Here is a 22514-nt window from a genome sequence, read left to right on the forward strand (position 1 = left end):
TAAATTGTCCATTTTAGATTGTTCTAAACTTGTGTGTTTTTTGCTGCTGTGTTTTTCTGTTTATTCATTTTTAATGTATCCAAAAACCAAATTTAGTTTTATTGTATCAGCCATAATGTTGAATTTTTCATTAGTCTCAGCATACCTTTTTCTCAAATTGCCTTCACTGTTCTAAAGTAAGCTAAAGTTTAAAATTATTGATTTTGTACTGTGTACTAATCTGAAAAATTACCACGTAGAGTTCGTACAAGAGACATTTTGTTAAACTTACAGGAAGTGAAGTTACAAATGCAGGTAAACAGATTGCAGTGTTGGAATGTGTTTAGTGCTAATGTTAGCTAGCTTATTGTAGATCTCTAATAAACAAGCCAGAGGCAACAGTGGCAAGGAAAAACACTCTGAGAAAAAAAAATCTAAAGAAAACCTGTCCTCTTCTGAGATTATAAATCTTTACTCTTCTACAGTTGTATGAAGTCAAACAATACAAAGTGTGTGTTGAAGGATGTTCAGTATGAGCGTTATAGTTTTTGTGGTTACAGCAGATGTTCTTAGGTATAAAGTTTTCTGTGTTGCATATGTTTTTCATTATAATGTACAATTAATTAACACTTTATTGCCATAATTGGTAGCTATATCACATATCTCCATTATCGGCTGCAAGCTCCTCCCCTTTCGGTCCGTGGTGCACGATTGGGTGAAAAAGGAATCAGTTGCTCCACACTTTATTTGCTCAGGATCTGTTTACTGTATTATACTGAGTGATACTTCTCATTGTGAACACATGAATAAGTATCCTCAAAAATCAGAGTACACAAGCACATTATTTGAAAACCAACTCATATTTTTTTTTCTAAATGTGCAGATTCTAAATCTCAGGCTGTCCTGATGTCAGATTCTTGCATGCACTAAAATCCAGGATGTACAGCACCTCAGTTTCCGCCTGAGATTTTCACAGCATCATGTAGCATACCGCTGATGTAGCTTAGCATCTCCTCATGCCTTCCAGTCGGCTCTAAATCTGCATGCGCTGCTGCCGTACTCACACCAGCAAACTCAAGGATTACTGTTGGGGCGTAAAAAAAGGCAATTAATCTCATTCTGAAATGGTTTCTGCTATATAGTGGCACTTTGAGGACTGTGAAGTCTGGTGAGGAAGATGTTTATGTTTACTAATTTCCCCTTAGCAGGAACAGGAAGGAAAAAAAGGTTTTGTCATGTGTCCACGACACAGTTCTGTAATGGCTAATTAAAATGTAGTGAAACATATGGCTGTTAAACCTTCATCAAACCTTTAGCATTATTGCAGCTTGACAGAAATAAAGGGTTATGTTCTGCTTTAGTTCAATCTATATACTCCCTGACCATTTTGGAAGTTTCTTATTTCTGTAATTTGACAGTCGGCTTATTCTTTATGCCCTCTAGGGATCAAAAATGTCAGCTCTTAACGCCTTGAATTAGCAAAAGTTTTATGCCAAATCAGACGAATTCTCTCTTTAAAAAAGCCTCTGATTTGGAGACTTAAACTTTGAATCATCAGGTTAGCAGTGAATTTAACAATTTAATGGGGGCAGTCGTGGCCTAATGGATAGAGAGTCGGACTTGCAACCCGAAGGTGAACCTGAAGGTTGTGGGTTCGAGTCTCAGGTCCAGCAGGGATTGTAGGTGGGGGGAGTGAATGACCAGCGCTCTCTCCCACCCTCAATACCACGACTGAGGTGAGACCCTTGAGCAAGGCACCGAACCCCCAACTGCTCCCCGGGCGCTGCAGCAAAAAAGGCTGCCCACTGCTCCGGGTGTGTGTTCATGGTGTGTGTGTGTGTGTGAGTTCACTACTGTGTGTGTGCACTTGGATGGGTTAAATGCAGAGCACAAATTCCGAGTATGGGTCACCATACTTGGCCACAAGTCACTTCAAGTCAAGTCACTTCACTAATCAGTCCAATCCTGAATACTGAATTAGCACATACAGAGCTCTATTTTATGATCATAATGCCAGAGTAAAAATTACGTTGCTGTTTCTGTAGCAAAATCTCATTCACAGGGACATGTACACCAAACAAGGAAGCTTTATTTAAGGACAGTATATTTAAAATATATAAAAGGCATCTCCAGAGTCAGTGCTTTCTATCAATCAGTTAGTTTTCCACCACAGGAAAGTCTTCAGGACAGAGGAGTTTGTTTTGCTTTCCAGTTTCTTGGAAACATGACAAGCTACTGTTTTTTTTTCTCCAAATTAACGTCATAAAATAGAGGAAAAAACAGGAAAAAAGGCTCACAAGGGAACAATCGCTGCTGTATCATAAGTGTTAACAGGAACTAACTCGCTCTCTGTGCATTCCATGACATGAAATGTAATTACAAATGGTTAAAAGGATGATGTGTGATTAATTAATCAAATAAAATTTACAATTGAATGAAACACAAATTGAATAAAACACTTTGGGATATGCAGTTAATATGCAGTTATAATAACATAATAATCAACTTCAGGAAGCATTAACAGTAACTTCACGCCACCCCATTGTTGATTATTTTCCTATAAAAGCATACTCCAAGTGTTTTATTCCTTACTTAATTTTGTTGCACGTTACTTCAGCTTTTACTTGTTTGTTAACTTTTTATTCATTGCTAAATTAAAAACACTAAATTTCATTCATTTTTTGAGTGTACATACAAAGTATGTTTTGTTAGGTTATTTAATTTATTTATTTATTTTAATTTACACAGCCCTCACGACCAGACTTTTGTATTCAGGTTTGCTGCATTATTCACATCTGTTTGAATAATTACACATTATAAATGATGACAGATCCGTGAGCACTGCTTCCACTTATTAGTCCTCTATGTGCTTTTGTTTATGTTTTGCCATGTGCCTTTGTTTTGGTTTTGGGCCTGTCTCCACCCGTTATAGTATCATTGGCTTCCTCATTGATTGTGTTCACCTTTTTTGTGTTCGCCTCTGATTACGTTGCCTCCTTATACCCTGATGTATCTATGTCTCGTCTAAGTCTTGTTGATTGTATCATGCATTTTCTGAGAATCCTTCCCCATGGTATGATTTCTAAGGTTATATTACATGTTTATACCCTCATCTGTGTTACTATTTTTTTATTGTAGATATTCCTATGATGCCTATACACAGTACTGTGCAAAGGTCTTAGGCACATGCAGAGAAATGCTGTAGAGCAAAGATGCCTTCAAAAATAATGAGACTAAATATTTCTACATTAAAAAAATACTGTAAAGAGCAGTAAACAGTAATAAATGAAACAAAGTCAATATCTGATGTGAGTGACGATCCTTAGCTTCAAAAAAAAAATACTAGTCTCTGGTACAATTTGTGCAGTTTTATAAGGAAATGAGCTGTAAGTGTTACTGAGCATCTTGCAGAAGCAGCCACAGTTCTTCTGGAGACTTTGACTGTCGACTCGCTTCTTATTTTTGCAGCGAAACCCAGCAGCCTTCATTATGTTTTTTTTTTTTTTGTCTGAAAAGTGTCTCTTATGTAATATGCTGCTTTCTTTACTGACATACAAACATTTTTCTGGAACATTTAATTTTGTGCTGGAAAACTAATGTCTGGAATCTAAAAAGTTTTGTACTGAATCAATAATGTAGAAGTCATAAAATAAAAATCTATAACAAATTTTGTACTAAAAAAATAAGGTGCCTGAGACTTTTGCAGAGTACTGTATACTTTGATCTATGCTACAGACTAATTCTGGGAGATATGATATTTATTTCACAATACACTTTTCTGAAATATCTTCAGTATTTTTAATAACAGTTAGAAATAAGAGATTAGCAGCAATTGTTTAGCTGCTGAATTTGTACTATATTTTTTTTGAATTGTGAAATGTCGTATGGATGTTACATTATTTTCTATGTTAATAATTGTTGTTGAAAATGAAGTAAAATATTATTAAAGTCAGTTTTTCAATTTTTTTTTAATGCAACACCTTCGTCGCTTGCCTAATATCTTGTGATACATGTTATGTATCACTGAAATGTCTTCATGTATCATGACATGACTATAGTTCTTGAATTTCCCATAATAAATCATACACTGATATTGTGCACTTGCGTCCTGCCTCATTCACTCACACAGTTCAGTCAGATAAACACCCTTGACAATGGCGTAGTTTGAAGACTGTATTGATCTCCTTGTAAATTAGCATTGTTAGGACTCGAGCTGGAATCCCAGTGGCACAAGTGTCACATGTATAATTTTTGTACTTCATTACACTGTGGTAAGGAGTTGTTCAGTCTGTATGGGCTTAAGGGACTGATTTCATTTCATGTAGCACAATTAGCCAAGTTATACTCAGTGCCTGCTGGCAAGGATGCAGAGAAAGGAGAGTTCATGCTGGAACGGCTGTGAGACTGACCAGTAATGGTGCATTAATAGATGGACTCAGTTGTTGCATTCACATGAAAATATCTCGGAAAATAAATAGGCTTTTAAGAAAGAATGCTTCATGTTTGTCTCAGAGCTCTTCCAGTTAACGTATAAGAGAGCTAGAGACATAAAGTGGACAATCAGCCTTCCATTTAGTTTACAAATAAATAGTCATATTTCTTGTGCTGTATTCACATTCACATCCTTCGTCTTCTCCAGGAGTGCCTTCTGCTTTTCTCCTTCACCTCGTCCTTGTCGCCCGTTTGTCATCAGGTTATAACCACTGCAGTTAATAATGTTTAACCGTGGAAGTCGAGGCTGCTTGTGCTGGGAGAGTCTACGAGCACACACACACACACACACACACACACCGTGTCTAACAGATGGCTCCTCAGTAAAGTGGAAATTGTCTTCGCGTTTGGTAAAGGCACACATGGCGTGGTTGTAAAAGACCAGCACACTTCATGAAATAGGATCAGTGTTGTATATCGTCCAACTGCATTCACTCGGTGCACAGACTGCTCAGTCTATAACGTGTGGATATGATTTTAAGCATTATATATTAATGGTATCTAAATATTGAATCATTACTTGATCATTCAAAACTCTATTTATATACACTATCACTCTATACTGATAGAGTTGCATTTAATTAAGTTGAATGAAAGTTAACAAACCTCCGAGAGCCAGTTCGTAGCTGGCTATTCTGACTGTTATACTAAAAAAAGGAATAGAATTACTAACGATGCGACGATAAAGAAAAGTAAATTATTATGCCTTATGAATTCTCAATAAAGAGAAAAAGACGTGCAACAAATTGTTAACATTAGGCCAATCACAAACCATGTAAAGAAGGAGTGTTTCATCCATTCATCCATCAATCCAACTATCCGTCCATTCATTCATCCATCCACCCATCCCTTCTATCCTCTCTAATTATCCATCCATCCCTTTATCCATTTATGCATTCATCCAACCATCCATCTATCCATCCATCAATTAATGAATCCATCCATCCATCCATCCATCCATCCATTTATGCATCCATCTATCTATTCGTCCATCCAACCATTCATCCATCCACCTATTTATCCATTTATGTATTCATCCATACACCCACCCATCCATCCATCAATTTATGCACCCATCCATCCATGAATGCATCTATCCATTTATCAATCCATCCATTCATTCATCCATCCAGCCATCCATCCATTCATTTATTCATTTATGCATTCATCCCAACACCTACTCATCCATCCATCCATCCATCCATTCATCCATCCACCCCATAGCAGTGGTATCTCAGTGGTTCTGGCAATGCCAAGTTGCCATTGTTATTCCCTTGAGCAAGTCCAGTAACCCTTTCTGCTCCACAGGGCCGTATCGTGGCTGACCCTGTGCACTGACCTCGGTCTTTCTTTCATCCGTTCATCCATCCAATATTTATTCAGATTATCCATGCATTCATCCATGCTTGCATCTGTTCCATCCATCCATCTATCCATTTTTTTTCACCTGAGAGAATAGGCACAGACATTGGTGGTGTTTGTTTCGAATTTTGTTTTTGCTTACACTGAGGTTGAAAAAAATGATAAAAAAGAATTCAAGTTCATTATTAGTATTATTATTATTATTATTATTATTATTATTATTATTAGTATTATTATTATGCTCCCACTGTCTGCTTGCTGCTTGTGCTTTGCCTTGTGTAATGGATGTTAACTTTTTTTTTTTTTTTGAAAAACCCTAAAAAAAAAGGATATGCTGCTACATCCACCTCATCTCCTACTGAGTTACAAAACCCAGTTCAGCAGCTCAGCCTAACATTCAGTGAAAAGTTTTTAGATTGACCCTGACAGAGATCACACATTTACAGGCACAAACACACTCCGATGTTCTACCTGAAACCCCACTGGCCTCTCTGATTAAAGCTGGCACAGTCAGATGTGTGAGCTAAGGATCTACACCTCCAGCACTCTCCTCCTCCACCTGCCTTGAACGATATACATTCCTCACTGGCCTGTAACACCACCAGAAGGGAAGAAGCCCCTGTCCACAAGCCTTAACGTCTCGTAAACTTGCTTTGTATCATCACGTTGCTGGGCCAACTCTCTTGTAAATACTGGGCTAATTTACGCCCTCTCATTTTTTGCTACAATTTCTCCTTCCCTTTCACCTTTCCTGCCTCTGCACGATAAGCTGCACAGACGGTGAAGACACACAATAGAACCATTGTTGCAGGCCAGCGAGCTGATAATGCTATATGACATTAAGGGCACTAATGTCCATGCCTATTCAGACACAGTTCAGAGTTAAATAAAGAGCAGATAGTTTGACAAAGACTGGTGGGAAATGGGTGAAATTTAAATATTGAATATGTTATAATTGGATATATTGTCAGTGGTAATTTTGTTTTTCAGTTCATGATTATACACTAAAGAGAAGCCTATACATTTCATAAATAACAAAACTGAGTTATTCATCTTCAGTAAGCTCTTTATCCTGGTCAGGGTTGTTGTTGACTCGGCGCTTATCCCAAGAACACTGGGTGCGGACACCACACACACACACACACACACACACACACACACACACACACACACACCTATTCGCAATTTCCATCCATTCTATCAATGCATTTATTCAGGGATTAATCCATCCATCCATTCTTCCTTCCATCCATCCATGCATTTATTCAGGGATTCATCCGTCCATCCATTCTTCCTTCCATCCATCCATGCATTTATTCAGGGATTCATCCATCCATCCATTCATCCATCCATCCAACCATCCATCTATTCATTTATTCAGGGATTCATCCACTTATTCATCCATCCATCTAACCATCCCTCCATGGATCCTTCCATCCATGCATTTATTCAGGGATCCATCCACCCATTCATCCATCCAACAATCTATCCATTTATCCATTTATGCATCTATCCATCTATCCATTCATCCATACATTCCTCCATGCATCCATCCATTCGACCTGGGAATACACCCTGTATTGGACACCACACACACACAAATTAACACACACATTCACACCTAGGTGCATTTTCGCATAGCCAGTCCACCTACTAGAACTTGGGAACTGAAAAACTGGAGAACTCGGGGAACCCAGAGGAAACCCACTCATACATGGGGAGAACATGCAAAACTCCATAAAGCTAGTAACTCCAGCTCAGGATCGAACTAGGACGAGGAGCTGTGAGGCGACAATGCTCCTGGCCAAAATAACCAAAAAAAAAAAAAAAAAACGGTAAGTATTCTGTAATGTTATTGTTTAAATTACAACATAACAACATGTATGAGTTCTTCTAGTATTCCTCTGGATGAACCATAAAGGTTCTATGTATAACCCTACACCAAATTGCTTTCCTATCAAAAAGGTTTTCAAGTAGAAGACCCCTTATTTATACATGAATTTATATGAACCCTTACAGAACTTCTGAAGAGTCCTTTTTTCTAAGAGTGTAGCTCTGTAGAGACTCACTATATTTTTAGCGTTATGTTTGCAGCTGTTCAGGTTTATTAAACCCACAATATCATTTCAGTCCTACTGTGTAACCCAGCATCCTCTCCGTTCTGCCGTGCTTTTGCACCGCACTAACACACTCCCTCTCTCCCGGGGGGAACATCCTGTCTGAAATGTTAAACACATATTGAGTTTCGTGTCTGGTGCCCTGCGCTGCGGCGGACGCCATAATGACTGTCATTTCAAATTAACCTCAGTCCTTTCTACATCTCCCACCGCTGGAGTGATTCAGCTGCGCCCCACACCTCGCTGACACACACAGTCAATCGCTTTAGATTTATGACAGGGCCCTTCGCATGCCTTGCGCAAAAGGCTAAATCTGAATGTGCCGTTCCTGCTGTCACTAACTTCTTTATCTTCCTCGTCTAAATGCCAGGGTCACAGCGTAGCAGCGTTTGCAGCTCAGACAGAAGAGCAGGTATTTAAAAAGCAGACAAAAGAGGGAAAAAAGCTTTTGAAAAAAAAAAAGACAACATTGTTCATGCAGGAAAAAAGTGCAGTTTCGAAGATTGGTGTTTTTGTTGTTTTAATAGTGTTTATTTTGTTGTTTTGTTGGTTTCTGCAATGTTCTGGAATACCATTTTAATCAGTTAATTAAGAACAACAACAGCAACAACATCAACAACAACAACTGCAATGATAAATCTTCTTCTTCTTCTTCTTCTTCTTATTATTATTATTATTATTGTTTTTGTTGTTGTTGTTCTTGGGCATACAACAAAATTTGTATTTGTTTTATACGATTATTATTATTATTATTATTATTATTATTATTATTATTATTATTATTATTGTCTTTTATCACTTATACTTTTATTATATTTTATTTTATTTTAATATTTAATTTGTCACTTTTTCTGCACAATAGTTATTCGTGCTTTCATTTGTCTTATACAGTTTTTAATTTTAATTTTGATAATTTAATATGCCATTTTAATTAGTGTTTTATCTGCCTTATACAATTATTATTATTATTATTATTATTATTATTATTATTACGTAAAACTTAATGCTTAAAAAAATCTCACCTTGTTTGAAAAACAAGTAAAACTAGAATCTTCTCTGTGAGCTGTCTTTTATACAGACGTTTAAATAACGGCTGCAGGTCTGCATACCCTCCCTTCATCATCATTAAGGTGTGCCCTGGGGAATTGATCTACTCCTGTAAATTTCTCATAAATTTCTCGAAAGTGACTGCGCAGTGGCCACTTCATTATTCTCCTACAGAGCAGCGTGAGCTCAGGAGGGTTACGTCCCAATTCTTTTGGACTAATTTCAGCCTCTTTCTTGGAACAATATTAACGCGACTACTCATTGTGATGGTGCACGAACATACAGTATATTTATCTGGGTTACTCATATATACGTAAATATTGGCATATTTTAAATAATTTGAAAATGTGTGATGTTCAGATCCAGTCATCATTTTAAGCTGTAAGTGTATGCTTTTAGAGTTTTGTTGCAGAAGGAGCACTTTTTTTATTTAGTGGTTTAAGGCGTAGCTTTACATCGGCCTCACAGCAGAACAGGAGGAAATATAATGATCTGTTCGAAAAGCAGGAACCGGCACATCTCACACATCTCTGTACTCACCTGGGCCTGAGCTTCATCTGTCCTCACACCAATCCCAGAACCGAAAGTGATAAAGCCTCACAGGGGCCGACAGACGTGGCTTAGAGATTGAGCTTTTGCTCCTGAGTGAAGGTGGGAGTAAATGTGTTTGTAGAGTGTGTGTTTGTGCTTTCTCTATGAATGTGAGTTGGGTTATAGACAGCTAGATTAGGACTTGTGTGTGTGTGTGTGTGTGTGTGTGTGCATGTGTGTGTGTGTGTGTGTGTGTGTGTGTGTGGAGTGAAATGTCTGTGGAGGGGAGATGAAGGCAGATCTGAAGGTCTCTTGCAAGCCCCATGAGAAGAGGCTGAGCAGGAGATAAGGTGCATCAGCTTAATCCTTCGCAGAAAGCTTAAAAGTCAATATCTACACACACACACACACACATACACACACACACACACATTTCCAGTGTTCATTGTTAAGGGACCCTACACCTGACAGGAGTAACCAACATATCAACTATTTAGAAAGAATAACCTCTTAGAAAGTAGTTCTTTAAACAATTAAAGGGTTCTTAGTTTCTCCTCCACTTAGAACCCTTTCTAATGGGGAAACATTCTGTTGTAGTGGGCTGCACAGAAAATGTATGCATTCCCCATAAAGTACGTGTAAAATATCATCTTTATAATGGTGAGTTTAGTTTAAACGATATGGCAGTGCCACCAGTGGCCAGTTCTTTGGTAGGGTGCGTGGAACAGTAAAGAGACTGTAGATAAACACACTGGTTAGGTTTTGGGACTGTAGCTCAAAAGTAACCCCTTTCAAATGTCTGTTGAAAGCTGATTGGCTGATGGAAGCCATGTTTTTTAAGTAACCCAATCATCATAAACAATCCAATTGCAGCTTAGCACACAGACCAAACGTCAGCTTGATTAGACTAACAGCTCCTAAGAAACAGTTATTTACACTTACAATAGCCATGCCCCAATCTTTGCTAACTTCCTCAGAGTCTTTTTATGAACATGTCGTTCAAATTTAGTGCAACTCTATGGAAACTATTAAGCGATACAGCTGTTTGAATAAAAATAAGCTCCACCCCATCAGAATTAATTAGTATGTGGTTGCCATATTATCAATATATGATAATTATTTAGGATTAGACTCGTTGAGTATTTTGGCACATATTATGTGAAGATATGACAAAAATCTTAGCCCTAGTCATGTCAAATGTTTTCTTTTTTTTGTTGGTTTTTTCAGTAGTGAGAGTAGGTTTCTCCTATTATGCAAATTAGCTCAGAATCTAAATAACAGAGCTAAATGGAGTCTTCTTTGTTTGTCAGAAAGTAATGGAATCAATGGAATATGGAATAAAAAGCATTCTCATGGTACTACATATGGGCCAAAATGTAAAACACTGCCATTCACTGCCATTGGGCTGATATGGCTCATCTCACTTTCCTGAGTAGCAGGATGGAGTACAACATACTGATAAAGCTTTATGTTTCTATAACATATTGCTTGGTTTGCATAATTTATTTTAGAAATGCTAGCAAGAACAAGACAATTCCAGTACCTAAGGTGCTTGGACCCCTAAAATATGAACAAAAACAATAGGGGAACTATATTGTTTTTGCTAGGATTGGTTCTTCTTCTTCTTCTTCTTCTTCTTTTCTTTTCAGGGGTCCAAACACTAAAGTCATTAGTGTGGAACCCTGAAGAAGAAGAAGAAGAAGAAGAAGAAGAAGAAGCACCATATGATGATGAGGAAAAAGAAGAAATGGAAGAAGAATAGAATATGCCTCACTGTGTTAATAACAAGTGCTCACTGATCTGCTTTTTATAAATTTACACTTATAGTGTTACTTACCATCTATTTACCCCAAATAATGACCAGTACTTTGAAGGTTGCACCAAACTACTACCCAGTTAAAATCTGGAACATAGAAAGAAAGTGTTACCTAACCATAATCATTGCTCTTCTTTTTCCATATTAATTATATATCATTTTGCTAATGGGTTCCAGCCAAGTGACTCTCAAAGCATCTGCAAATAGATACATTTTACCTGTGGGATGGTGAGGAGTGATTGGAATTGTATTACAGTTTATTGCATTATGTTTACAATGCTGTGTGCAGAAAGAGAGAGCTTCTTTGTTCCTCCACACACTCATACACAGAGAGAGAGAGAGAGAGAGAGAGAGAGAGAGAGAGAGAGAGAGAGAGAGACACACACACAGAGACACGCAGACACACACAGACACAAGTGGAATGAGTTTCATTCCTCCGGGGCGCTGTGTTAAATAAATGGTCCTCCAGGCCCACTCGGAAGAAAGCGAAATGATCATATCATTAAACATAATAGATCTGTCATGAAAAACAAGACCATATTCACGGTGCTACATTCAAGTAGCAGCCTAGACAAAATGATGCATCACATTAACAGTGTAGTAAAAGTGTGTAGCTCAAAGGTTATGATATCTTTTATAATTCATAAGGCACCATGTTGTTATAAACTGTTTCATTTGGACTGTATTTCCCTGAGATGTGTATGTTTTTGGTAATAAAATCCTAATAAAAGGCTATAAAACTATTCAAATCCACATGCAATGACATTTAGCAATTCAGGACTCATCCAAGCGCAGAGTTAAATACACTGCTATGATTTTCTGAGTAGGGAGTAGTAATGACAGGGGAGACGGCCAAGACAAAGCATGAGGAGAGACAGAATAGAGCTCTGAGAGCTCCAGAATAAGGAAATGATGAAGGGCTACCCCACGGCGTTGAAGTAAATGTGTTCTGAGTAGCTGCCGAAAGCAGCAAAAAACAACTGTTGGATGATAAAGAATGAAACCTAAAAGGTGTGCTGGAGTGATTTCTAGCTGTAAAGCCCAGTTCTGTTTCATTCCTTAAATTTCAGCCATCATCATCTTACATGGTGAGTGCACTCACTGAAAGCTTGTCTTCCAGATGTTGTGACATAACTCATAACTCAGCAATGTTCTCAGAAGCAATGCATCGTCTGTAATGGCGCACTTCAACATCATGGACAACATCTGCGACTTCCTCAGTGCATTACAGTCAGCGGTGGTTACATCAGGAGTATACAATATCAATCATCAACCTGTTCTACAGCTGAAGAACTGAAAAACAAGAGACCTCTTAATGTGTGCTCTGGCAACAGAGAAGGAAATGTATTGCAAACGTTCTGCCAACAGGCTCCTCACCAAGATCTTGTCTAAAAAAACCAAAAAAAAACAAAGACAACAAAAAAGCCAGCAGGAGAGATTTATACAAGTTTGCTGTAGGTTTAATTAGCGACAGAGTACCAGGCTGGAAAAAGATGCTGTGTATCTGTGTTTTAATCCCATGCTTGTTGGAACAAGAGAGGAAAATGTCATTTCCATGGAACTACAGTTGGCATGCTAATGTTATCGTGGCAGCTTATGCTGGGTTTGCATTGTATGATTTGATGCCTGATTTTACTGAGACAGACAGTAATAAATGAATTCTTTGGTCATGAGTTGAGATTGGCGGTCTTAATGCATAATCTGACATACTCACTGGTGGCCAGTTTAATGCCATTGGGACCAAAGCCAGCTGACAACAAAATTCTGGAATTATCAAAAATTCCTCTGGTGCTTGGACCCCTAAGAAAAGCATTCTTACTGTATTGATACCCAGTTCACACTGAAAATATACATGTTGTTATTAAAGTAAAAATTGTATATCCTTCTATTTGCCACTATCCATATAAATTTTAAGTCACATACTGGGTACCAAAGGTACCAAAATATATCCTTATTGCTGGAGTCGTATTATCAAGAATGGTACCATCTTTTGTCCCTTTAGCAAGTATCTTTCACCTAGGAATTAGCTTAAAGCTTTAAAGGTACATCAGTGGTTTTTAAGGTCTGGTTATGGACCTTTAAATAAATTTTAAAGGCATAATACTACATCTTAAATGTACTAAAGCTGTACCTTGATGGAACCCTGTCAGCAAGAAAGATACGTACAGTTTGGTACCTTTATTTATGAGTGTAAGGCATTTTATGATGTCATTATCTTAGTAATACCTAGGATATTGTTTGAAGGTTTAGTGTACGTTAATTAAAATTGTTCAGTACTTACCATCTTTTTACCCAAAATAATGACCCAGTGCTTTGAAGGTTGTACCACACACCTACCCCATGACAATAAGTCAATATTTGACTGCTCTGAATATGTCTGTATGGAGAAGATGACAATAAAAATCGACTTTGTGTTATCAGCCTGTTTTCAGAACTCTCTTTCCAAAAAAGACACAATGCAGATCTTGATATGTGTATACAGAAGATCATTCAGTATTCAGCAGATAATTCAAATATACTCTAGCATTGCTTTAATGTAAGACAGTGTGATTAGGAACTGTGCAGTTTATTCAACTAATACAGTGTTAACTCAGAGGAGTGGGAGGCCACACCTACTTCACATTGCCTGACAGACACACACAGGCCACACCTCCTTCACTGGAACTGACAGACAGTGGACACACCTCGTTTATGTGGAACTGACAGACACACACAGGCCACACCTCCTTCACTGATACTGACAGAGAAATAGGCCATGCCTCTTTCACGGACAATGACATGTACAGAGGCCACACCACTTTTAGTGATACTGACAAACATACAGGCCACCCCTCCTTCATTGGATTGACAGACACTCGGACCACACCTACTTCACTGAAATGGACAGAGACAGAGACAGAGGCCACACTTCCTTCACTGGAACAAACAGATACGTATTCCATGTCTCTTTCACCTGGAGTGTCAGGCAGAGAGGCCACACCTCTTTTACTGGTAATGACAGGCACAGAGATCACACCTCCTTCAGAGGCCACATTCCCTTCACTTGGACTGAAAGACACAGAAGCCACACCTTCTTCAGAGGCCACACCTATTTTACTTCGACTGAAAGACACAGAGGCCACACCTCCTATACTCTGTAATGCATCTTTCTGTGATACTGACAGAAACACACAGACCGTGCCTCATTTACTTAGACTGACAGACATACAGAGTCCACAGCCTCATCCCTGGAACTGACAAATAAAGACGTCACACCTCCTTCACTTGGACTGTCTATTTTGTGCATGCACAAATTTTACTTTCTTGCTGATTAAATCTATAATAAAAAAAAAAAAATCAACATAGTCCTCATGGTGTGAGGCTAAGGCAGATTAATCAAAATTGTATTTACTCACCAATTTTTATATATAATTCGCTACACTTACCAAATTATACCATCCTTTTAATAAAATCAGAGCATATTTTTCAAGCACACTGGCTAATTTACTTGATTGTTCCGTTTTTCCAAAGCCTTTTCCTCTGCTTAAAAAAATCATTTTCTGAAATCAATGTATCTTCTAATGCATAAAACCATTATTCTCTTGTTTATAAGCCATTTTCCAAACATGGTCTCACACTTGCAAACTCATAACAAGGCTAAGTTTCAGTTAGAATTAGGTTCAGTTAGAATTAGCATTCAGACTTTTTTATTACTATAGCAGTGGGGGCGTGGCTAAGCACTGGTTGTGAGGCAGGGGAGAAATCATGGAGAATGAGCAGGTAATGAGTGAGTGTCTACACCTGTGTGTGGTTAATGAAAGCTTATTTATGCTCTGTGTGGTGCCTGAAAGGGAAAGAAGACAAAAAAATGGAGGTTGGTATCTTTTCTAATTCATTTGAGGGTTTTTTAATTGAAAAAAGTTCCGCTATCACAATCACATTAGCTTTGTTCTCTGGGACAAAGCCGGCCTCCAGTGTCCTCATTCCCCGGCTCCAACCTACCAGAGTCCCTTATTAATTATGAAATCAAACAAAATCCAACCACATCACCTTTCTTTATTCAGATTTTAAAAGATTCATTTCACATGAAGTTAAGCTGCTTTTTTGCAGTCAGTAGCAAGTCAAACTCTCTGTTCTGCTATTCACTTAGAGTTGTTGCTTAGTGACTTTGATTTCAGTGGCTATAGTATGAACACAGATTTATTTATGGTTTTTTAATATTGTCTGTTTTTTATATTGATATTGTAAATATTAGTCCATAATATTGAGACTGGTCCTTAATACCAAGACTATTGCACTGATCTGATTTCCATAACAAAGTGAGTGAGAGTCTGAGAAGTGTTTTCCATGTTCTCCCTGTGTCTGTATGGGTTTCCATTGGGTCTTCAGTTCCCTCCCAAAAACATGAGAGTAGTAGTTCTTGGTGCCCTGTGATGGACATCTTATCTAGAGAGTATTCCGGCCACATGCCTAGAGTATTCCCGGGACAGGCTCTGGGTCCACCACACTTTAACTCCGCCCCTAACCCTTACACATTACCTGTTGTAACTGTTCATATAATTGGAGCTCTGCAAATTTGAGACCACATTGGCTGCAACGGCTTGATTTGGTGAATTTGTACACTCCTGGAAGCAGATAAAACCAAAAAGTAGAGGTTATGATTATAGCTACAAATGAATTAATATAATCATCATTGAGCTATATGTAGTGGCTGGTAGAGCTGTATCATATAGCCTGACTTTACATTACAGTCATTTTGAGAGAATGAGCAAACCAACCTGATTCAGAATCAGTACTGAATCCCCAGGGACTCAAAATCTGTCTGCTTCACTCATCTTCTTATTCTTTCTACATCTACAGTTTCTTATTTTAAGCCTCACTCGACCTTTTCTTATTTGTTTTTTTGTACTTGTTGTTGTTCTCCCTGCATTTTATTTATCTCATTCAGTCTTTTTTCTTTTATTTAGTTGAAGTCACACCAAAGTACACATTTGGACAATTGCCACTCATAGACACTGACAAACACACACACACACACACCCTGTGGCAGTATCCGGGCGCGGATGGTTCACCCCACTGCACCATTTTGTCCCCTGATAGTGGCATTGGCAACTTGTCACCGCTATTGATTTCTCTTAAACTTCAATTTACATGGATATTTGTGGGTGGCCCTCGGGCAAGCAGCGTCCCCAAGGACCATCCAACATCCAAGCCCACCTACACACAACCTCACTTGTGCACACACACACACACACACACACACTCACACACACCCTACAGCCTGCATGGAAAGGTTCCTGCCATGAAATAGCACCCCAAAGTGACTTATGCTGTCTGACATCAGCAAATATGCCATGTTTTCAAATGTACATTTGGTTTTGTTGTTTCTTCCATTTTTTTTTTTTTTTTGTAAATGTCACCGAGTAGTAGTAGTGTTCATATTTCAGATGAAGCCTAATGATATTTGACAAGGAAAAAAATAACCTTTTGTTTTGTTAGGAAAATGTCAGCATCAGTGGATTGTATGTTTACAATTATTTCAGTTCAGCGTTCTGTCGATTTGAATCGCAGGAGTTCTCCTCTTTACTTCAGGAACAAAGCTTTTTCACAGCAGACATGAAGAACACATATCGTGGTGCGAAAACATTCACACTACACAAGCACATAGACAAAGGTGCCCTTATTTCACACAGAATCTATTTCAGCAGTTTTTTTTTTATTTATACCACAGCTCTGCTGAATTCTCCAATCTGATTGGTCAGGTTTTGATTAATTTTCTATAACAGCAATTCTGAGAGCAGTTAAAGCAATAATTTAAATTATATGGATATACAGTAGGTTCTAATATGTTATCATTTCTATGGACTTGTATGTGGGGGACACACCACATAATATTAGTTTTATAATAAACAGATTAAAAGAATGTGTCTAATGTCCGATATGGTGAACATTTCTGTACGGAAAGGTTTATTTAATATTTCTGGAAGGACTCTCCAGTATCAGCGCTTTGTAAGAGTCAGTGAGTTTTCCAACATGGGAAAGTCTTCAGCACAGAGGACTTTGCACTTTTTGGTTTCTCAATAACATGATAAGCTGTGATTTTTTTTTTTGTCTTATTTATTCAAGAGGGAGAAAAAAGAGGGGCTGGTGAGGGAATAATTATTTACAGCTGCTATAATCTAAGTGATAACAGGAAGTAAATAAATGTAGCTATAAACTGATAAAAAGTACAACATGTCATTCATTAATGAATTAAAACAGTAAAGTGCCCAAGGGGTTTATTCCTTGCTTAGTTCTTACTAACTAAGTCCTTCTACATTATTGGAATTATCTTCTTCCTAGAATAGTGAACAGATCAAACTTTCATAGGGGGTTCTACTTTCTGTAGTAGATACGCTGTTCTACATAAAACCTTTAAGTGTTCCCCTAAGAGACAAGCCAAATAAATTGGCGTGCAGATAGGAGTGCCATCAAACTGTCAGTACTAAGTTGGAGAAAGCGTAGTGGATTCACAGCATGTGTGTTTGCTGCTGCTGTTTCAGGTTTGCAGGTTTGCAATGACGTCTGCAGTCATTTTGTGGCGTGTTTGAAGGGCATGATTGACCTTCCCTTGGGATGTTTGGTACTTTCGTATCATTTACATTTCTATTCATCAGATGCTTTTATCTAAAGTGACTTCGAGATGAGATAGAAAGTAATCCAAGCAGCTGAGCTTGTGTCAGTTAGGAGTTTTGCTCCAGGCTCGAACAGTGGCTGGGATTTGAATTATCTGGGCGCTCTTTCACAAATTTAATCCTAGATTAATTTGTGAATACAATCATTTTTAATAGCGCAAGTCAGTGCTATAATTCCTGGGGCATTTACCATAAAGTCTTGAGTATGTCATGAGTGCCAGAGAGCACTCTGGGGTTACAATGCATTGCTGATCGTGAAGTGTAAAGTGTGAGACACCAGTCCATCCACACACACAATCATTGACACTTGGGGGTGATGTAATGTAGCCAATCCACCAAACGACGATCAGCGAATTCATCCAGACTAGACTTCTTCATCAACTGGGTAAGTGAAACCCAGAATATGTCCTAAATTATCATCTCAATTTGATTGATGTTCAGTGCATCCAGCACTTCTAATCCAGATATGTGCTCTTCATTCAATTCGCAGTCAATCTGGTCCACACTTGATCCAGACTGGTGGAAAACGTGATTCGAGTGTGAACTTGTCCTTCTTGGAGGCAGACAGCATGACTCACTCACAGTCCAACCACAAGCACACATACACACATACACACACACACACACACAGAGGTTTAAATATATAAAATGTTATAGAGTTCAGAAGTAGGACATTGTAGGATGTTGGATGTTGGAGAAACCATTTTCTTCACCTTCATCCTGCTGATGGAGAACGCTGAACTTTTTCAGCATTTGAGTGGATGAATTCGATGAAATCGGACATCATGAGCAGACTATTGCGACTGAAAAGGATGACGCAGATGCTAAAATTAGGAGTAGCACTTATTAATAGATTTGTTTATATTTAAGCTAATTCAAGAAGAAACTCTTTATGACTGTAACATGAATGTCTGAAGTAATGTACTAGGTACTTGGGTGGCACTGTGGTGCAGTGGGTAGCATCGCTGCCTCATCTCTGCAGGATTCCTGGCTCGACCCTGAGCTCATGTTACTGTCTGCATGGAGTTTTGGTGCTTGTTTCCTCTGGGTTCTCCTGGTTTCCTCCTACCTTCAGAAAACATGCAGGTATGTGTATTGTCTACGTTGAATTGCCCTAGGTGTGTGTGTGTGTGTGTGTGTGTGTGCATGGTGCCCTGTGATGGACTTGCGTCTCATTCAAGGTGCATTCCTGCTTCCCACCAAGTGTTCCTCGTAACACCTGATAAAGTGCTTACTGATGACGGATGAGTAATATACTAAACATAAAAAAAAAAAAAAATTAAGTATATAAAGACATAGTTCTTTGCCAGAGGGAATGAAAATCACTAATAATAAAATATTACATGGATACATTTATACACTTCCTAAACAGTAAAGGAAAAGGCAGTGAAAATCTTTACACATACTTCTCCCACTTTCCAGTCTCACATTTTTTGGATAGGGGCAGGGCTTCAGATGGAAAGGGTGGGCGACTCTGACGTCACATTTCTCCTCGCGTTATGATTGGCTATAATTTGCATATTCAGCAGAGAATCGGTGTGATTGGATGGCAGAGAGTCTCAAAAAAAAAAAAGAAAATCAATCTCTGAGACGCAGAAAAACTGGAAGCGTTTGGGCACAGAGCAAACGGCTTGAACCCGAGTGAGGTGCGAGTGAGGCGCTGCGTAAAGAGAGGCAGTTAGAGAGCAGTTTGTGCTCAGAGGTGAAGCAGTAAGGACAGGCGGAGGAGACTGAGCGGATGCAGTAGAGAGCTCCACCGATGCGCCGCGCTCAGCGAACCTGAACAAGTTTTTTGTGTTTTTTTTTTTCTTGCCAAACAGCCCGAGCACATCAACTTGTCCCGATCCGCTCCGATGGCTTCAATACTCGGCGGCAGCAGCGGCGGCGGTGCGGGAAGCGGCCAGATCAGGTGCAAGTTCAAACGGAGAAGGAGGAGAAGATCCAAGCGCAAAGGTAAAGTCTTCTTTTATATCATACGCATTTTTTTTTTAAACTGTTCTCCTAAAGCTGTAGGTATCACGCGCGCCAGTGTCATTCATTCTGAGCAGGAGGTCAACAAACATTCCACCTTCACCATCCTGGTTTTTTATTATCATTATTATCATTATTATTATGCAATATTATGAATTAAGTCGTTTATTTATTTTATGCATGTTCCCAAGTGTGCTCTGTGTGCGCGCGCGCGCGCGAGTGTGTGTATGTGTGTGTGTGTGTGTGTGTGTGTGTGTGTGTTTTGTGCCGGCGCGATGGTGTCCTGCGCGTAACGCACGCACGAGCTTTTGTCTTTTTGCTTGTTAACAGTTTTTTATTCTTGCTTTCTTGGAGGAAAAAAAACCACGTGCCTCCTTCAGAAAGAGTCCCCGAGGTTCTGTTTTCTTTTTGTTTTTCCTAAATCTCTAGCTAGACGTCAGGCGTTTCGAGCCAGACGCACAGAGCCTGTGCGTAATTTAGCATTTTGGTGCGTCGCGCTTTTCCACTCGCTTTCTCTCCAAGCGATCAGCGTCTCTACAGAGGTTATAAGGCTCTGTATCATAATATAACATGTCACACTGAGTCCTGTCCAGTTTAACCAGAGGACAGGGGTATTGTCCATGACGCTCTACATCACCAGCAGTCTGTTTCTGCTGTCCTTTGTAACGTGTTGCTGTAAGAGATTATTAGAAATCACATTAGGGCTCATTAGGATGTCTGAGACTGTAAGGTCAGACATCCTCAGTGCAAGGACATCTGACTGCTGGTCTTCTGTAAGATCTAAGAAAGCAACTTTTCTTCGGTGTGTTATTGATGCACTTCTATACAGTAGGTTATAGAAATAAAATCATGCACATGTGGAATTGAGTATGAATGAATAGCTGTTCCAGTATACTTTAGTATTTATTATTATTTAAAAAAATATTTAAAAAGGGTATTTTTAGGAAAAAAAATTAATTTATTATTATTATTTTTATTACTTCTTAGCAATCAATGCATTCCACAGAAACACAAAACCAAAACAACAAACTTGTTGCACATCGTTGCAGAACGCCCTTTTCCACCCCTCCATTATCCGGCCACTTTGCTTGCCACCTAGTTGCGTGATCACCTCCGAAATTTCATCACAAGCTCTGAGGAGTAAACGAAGCAGAGGCTGAGGTGAGTGACGGCAGCCGTGGTGCTTCTTCATCTCTCTGCAGTGGCAGTGGTAATAAACGAGGGCGCCCGCCAGCGCCTGGGTATCAGGGACACCTCTGCGTTCACCGTGACAGGTGTGTGTGCGCATTTGTGTGCGTATGTGTGTGACAGCTGCTTATCGCCCGTTGTGACAGACCCCTGGGGCTGATAACGTGTTGGTGATCAGACCTCCTGCTCCCAGACACACTGCCTCTGTATCTCCTTCACTTTGACTGGCAGGAATGTGTTCATTGCACTTATTTCCTGCTTCCTATTTTCCAGTGATTAGAGGAATTTTCAGAAATGGTATCATTTTGAATAGAAATTGATCCAGATTGCGCGCACCTTGGGACGTGCCGTCAATACACTTCTTCACTGTTTGTTCAAACTGTAATACTTTTTTTTTCTCACACACACTTCCAAGCAGAAAGTGTTAAAAGATATAATTCAATTTGCTTGTCACATATGCCAGCGGAGGTGTTTGGTATATAAATAGCACCCTTTCTAAAGCATCCACGGGGTTGAGAAAAGCGTGCTGTAAATTGAACCTATTATTATTATTATTATTATTATTATTATTATTATTAAAGCTGAGGCCTGTCCTGTAACCTGTGATATTAATAACCTGGGTAATTGAGAATAGAAAGATAAGTGCAGTGCTGAGTCAAATGTATTTACATAATGGAAGTGACAGAAATGGTCACAGAGCATTAAGCATTGCATATGAACATTGTGTGCTTATGTGTGTGTGTGTGTGTGATTGCCAATTTCCCAGTTGAGCTGATGGGCTGTGATGGAGACCATTTCCTTCATACTCTGAGACCCCAAAATGCCAAAATACACTTGAAGTTTTGAAGTTGAACAACAACAGTTGAAGTTTTAGCCGTTTGAGATTTCTTTATTTTTTCATTAACAGAACACACACTTATCTAGAACACCAGCTCAGTTTAGAAATCTGTGTCTTTTATTCGGGATTTTATCATTATGTTACATTACGTTATCACTGTGATTCAGATTTTCATCACAATAATAGAAACCACACTCAGAGGAATGTCGACACAATTAATTCCACAAAGCCGGATGACGTCAGCTCATTGTTTTAACTTTTCCCGCTCTAATCTCCGATAATGGAGATGGAAGGATAATTCTAACTGTTATTCTAATATACTTCAATCTTTTCCAGAGCTGAATCAATTAAGTTTATAGTCCTCTTGGCAAACGGCCAGCTTGTTTTTTGGATTATCCTGACACTGTGCGCTTTAATGCACTTCATCCCCAAAAATGCTACAGATTAGAAGAACATTACAATCTATGTGTACCTAAATCAGATTTAAGCAGATTTTTCCCCTGATTATAATAGATTGTAGC

At 38.8% G+C, this 22514-nt stretch overlaps 1 protein-coding gene across 1 annotated transcript in view; it reads left to right on the plus strand.

Moving 5' to 3' along the window:
• The first annotated feature begins 19597 nt into the window (after nucleotides 1-19597).
• Nucleotides 19598-22514, plus strand: part of adarb2 (adenosine deaminase RNA specific B2 (inactive)) — a 194867-nt gene continuing 191950 nt past the window's right edge. The window contains exon 1 of the mRNA XM_026944890.3: nucleotides 19598-19949. Coding sequence (XP_026800691.1) covers nucleotides 19850-19949 — 100 coding nt within the window. The 5' untranslated portion in view covers nucleotides 19598-19849. The remainder of the gene's footprint in view (nucleotides 19950-22514) is intronic.

This window comes from Pangasianodon hypophthalmus, chromosome 1 (genome assembly GCF_027358585.1).
Source record: "Pangasianodon hypophthalmus isolate fPanHyp1 chromosome 1, fPanHyp1.pri, whole genome shotgun sequence".
Classification (NCBI taxonomy): Eukaryota; Metazoa; Chordata; class Actinopteri; order Siluriformes; family Pangasiidae; genus Pangasianodon; species Pangasianodon hypophthalmus.